Source organism: Colobus angolensis, unplaced genomic scaffold, assembly GCF_000951035.1.
Source record: "Colobus angolensis palliatus isolate OR3802 unplaced genomic scaffold, Cang.pa_1.0 Scaffold1249, whole genome shotgun sequence".
NCBI lineage: Eukaryota > Metazoa > Chordata > Mammalia > Primates > Cercopithecidae > Colobus > Colobus angolensis.
The window spans coordinates 9057-9890 of record NW_012113686.1 but is presented as its reverse complement, the minus strand read 5'-3'; the positions used below and the strand labels follow the sequence as shown (position 1 = coordinate 9890).

At 40.6% G+C, this 834-nt stretch overlaps 1 protein-coding gene across 1 annotated transcript in view; it reads left to right on the top strand.

Annotated features, from left to right (window-relative positions):
* Positions 1 to 834, top strand: part of LOC105505395 (zinc finger protein 721-like) — a gene marked incomplete at its 5' end in the record, with an annotated part of 2849 nt that overhangs the window by 1125 nt on the left and 890 nt on the right. The window contains 2 exon segments of the mRNA XM_011933210.1: positions 11 to 304; positions 394 to 825. Coding sequence (XP_011788600.1) covers positions 11 to 304; positions 394 to 825 — 726 coding nt within the window.

Here is an 834-nt window from a genome sequence, read left to right as displayed (position 1 = left end):
AAATGTGAAGAGTGTGGCAAACACTTTGCATGGCACACAGACCTGAATCAACACAAGAAAACTTATACTGGGGAGAAACCTTCCAAATGTGAAGAGTGTGGTAAAGCCTATGCCCCATCAACATCCCTGAATCAACACAAGAAAATTCTTACTGGAGAGAAAAGTTACAAATGTGAAGAGCGTGGCAATACCTTTGGATGGTCCACAGTCCTAAATCAACACAAGAAAATTCATACTGGAGAGAAACCTTACAAATGTGAAGAGAGTGGCAAAGCCTTTAGTAGGTCGAGAAACCTTGCTGCACGTAAGAGAATTTACACCGGAGAGAAACTCTACACATGTGAAGATCGTGGCAGAGCCTTTGGATGCTCCACAAACCTGAATGAGTATAAGAAAATTCTGCACATAAGAGAATTTACACCGGAGAGAAACTCTACACATGTGAAGATCGTGGCAGAGCCTTTGGATGCTCCACAAACCTGAATGAATGTAAGAAAATTCATACTGGAGATAAACCCTACAAATGTAAAGAACGGGGAGAAGTGTTTAAACAGTCCTCACACCTGAATAGACAAGAGAAAATTCATACTGGAAAGAAACCCTACAAATGTGAGGAATGTGGCAAAGTCATTACCACATCCTCAAGCTTTGCTAAACATAAGAGGATTCATACAGGTGAGAAACCTTTTAAATGTTTAGAATGTGGCAAAGCCTTTAATAGTTCCACAGTCCTTACTAAACATAGGAGAATTCATACTGGAGAGAAACCCTACACATGTGAAGAATGCGGCAAAGCCTTCAGACAGTCCGCAATCCTTTATGTACATAGGAGAA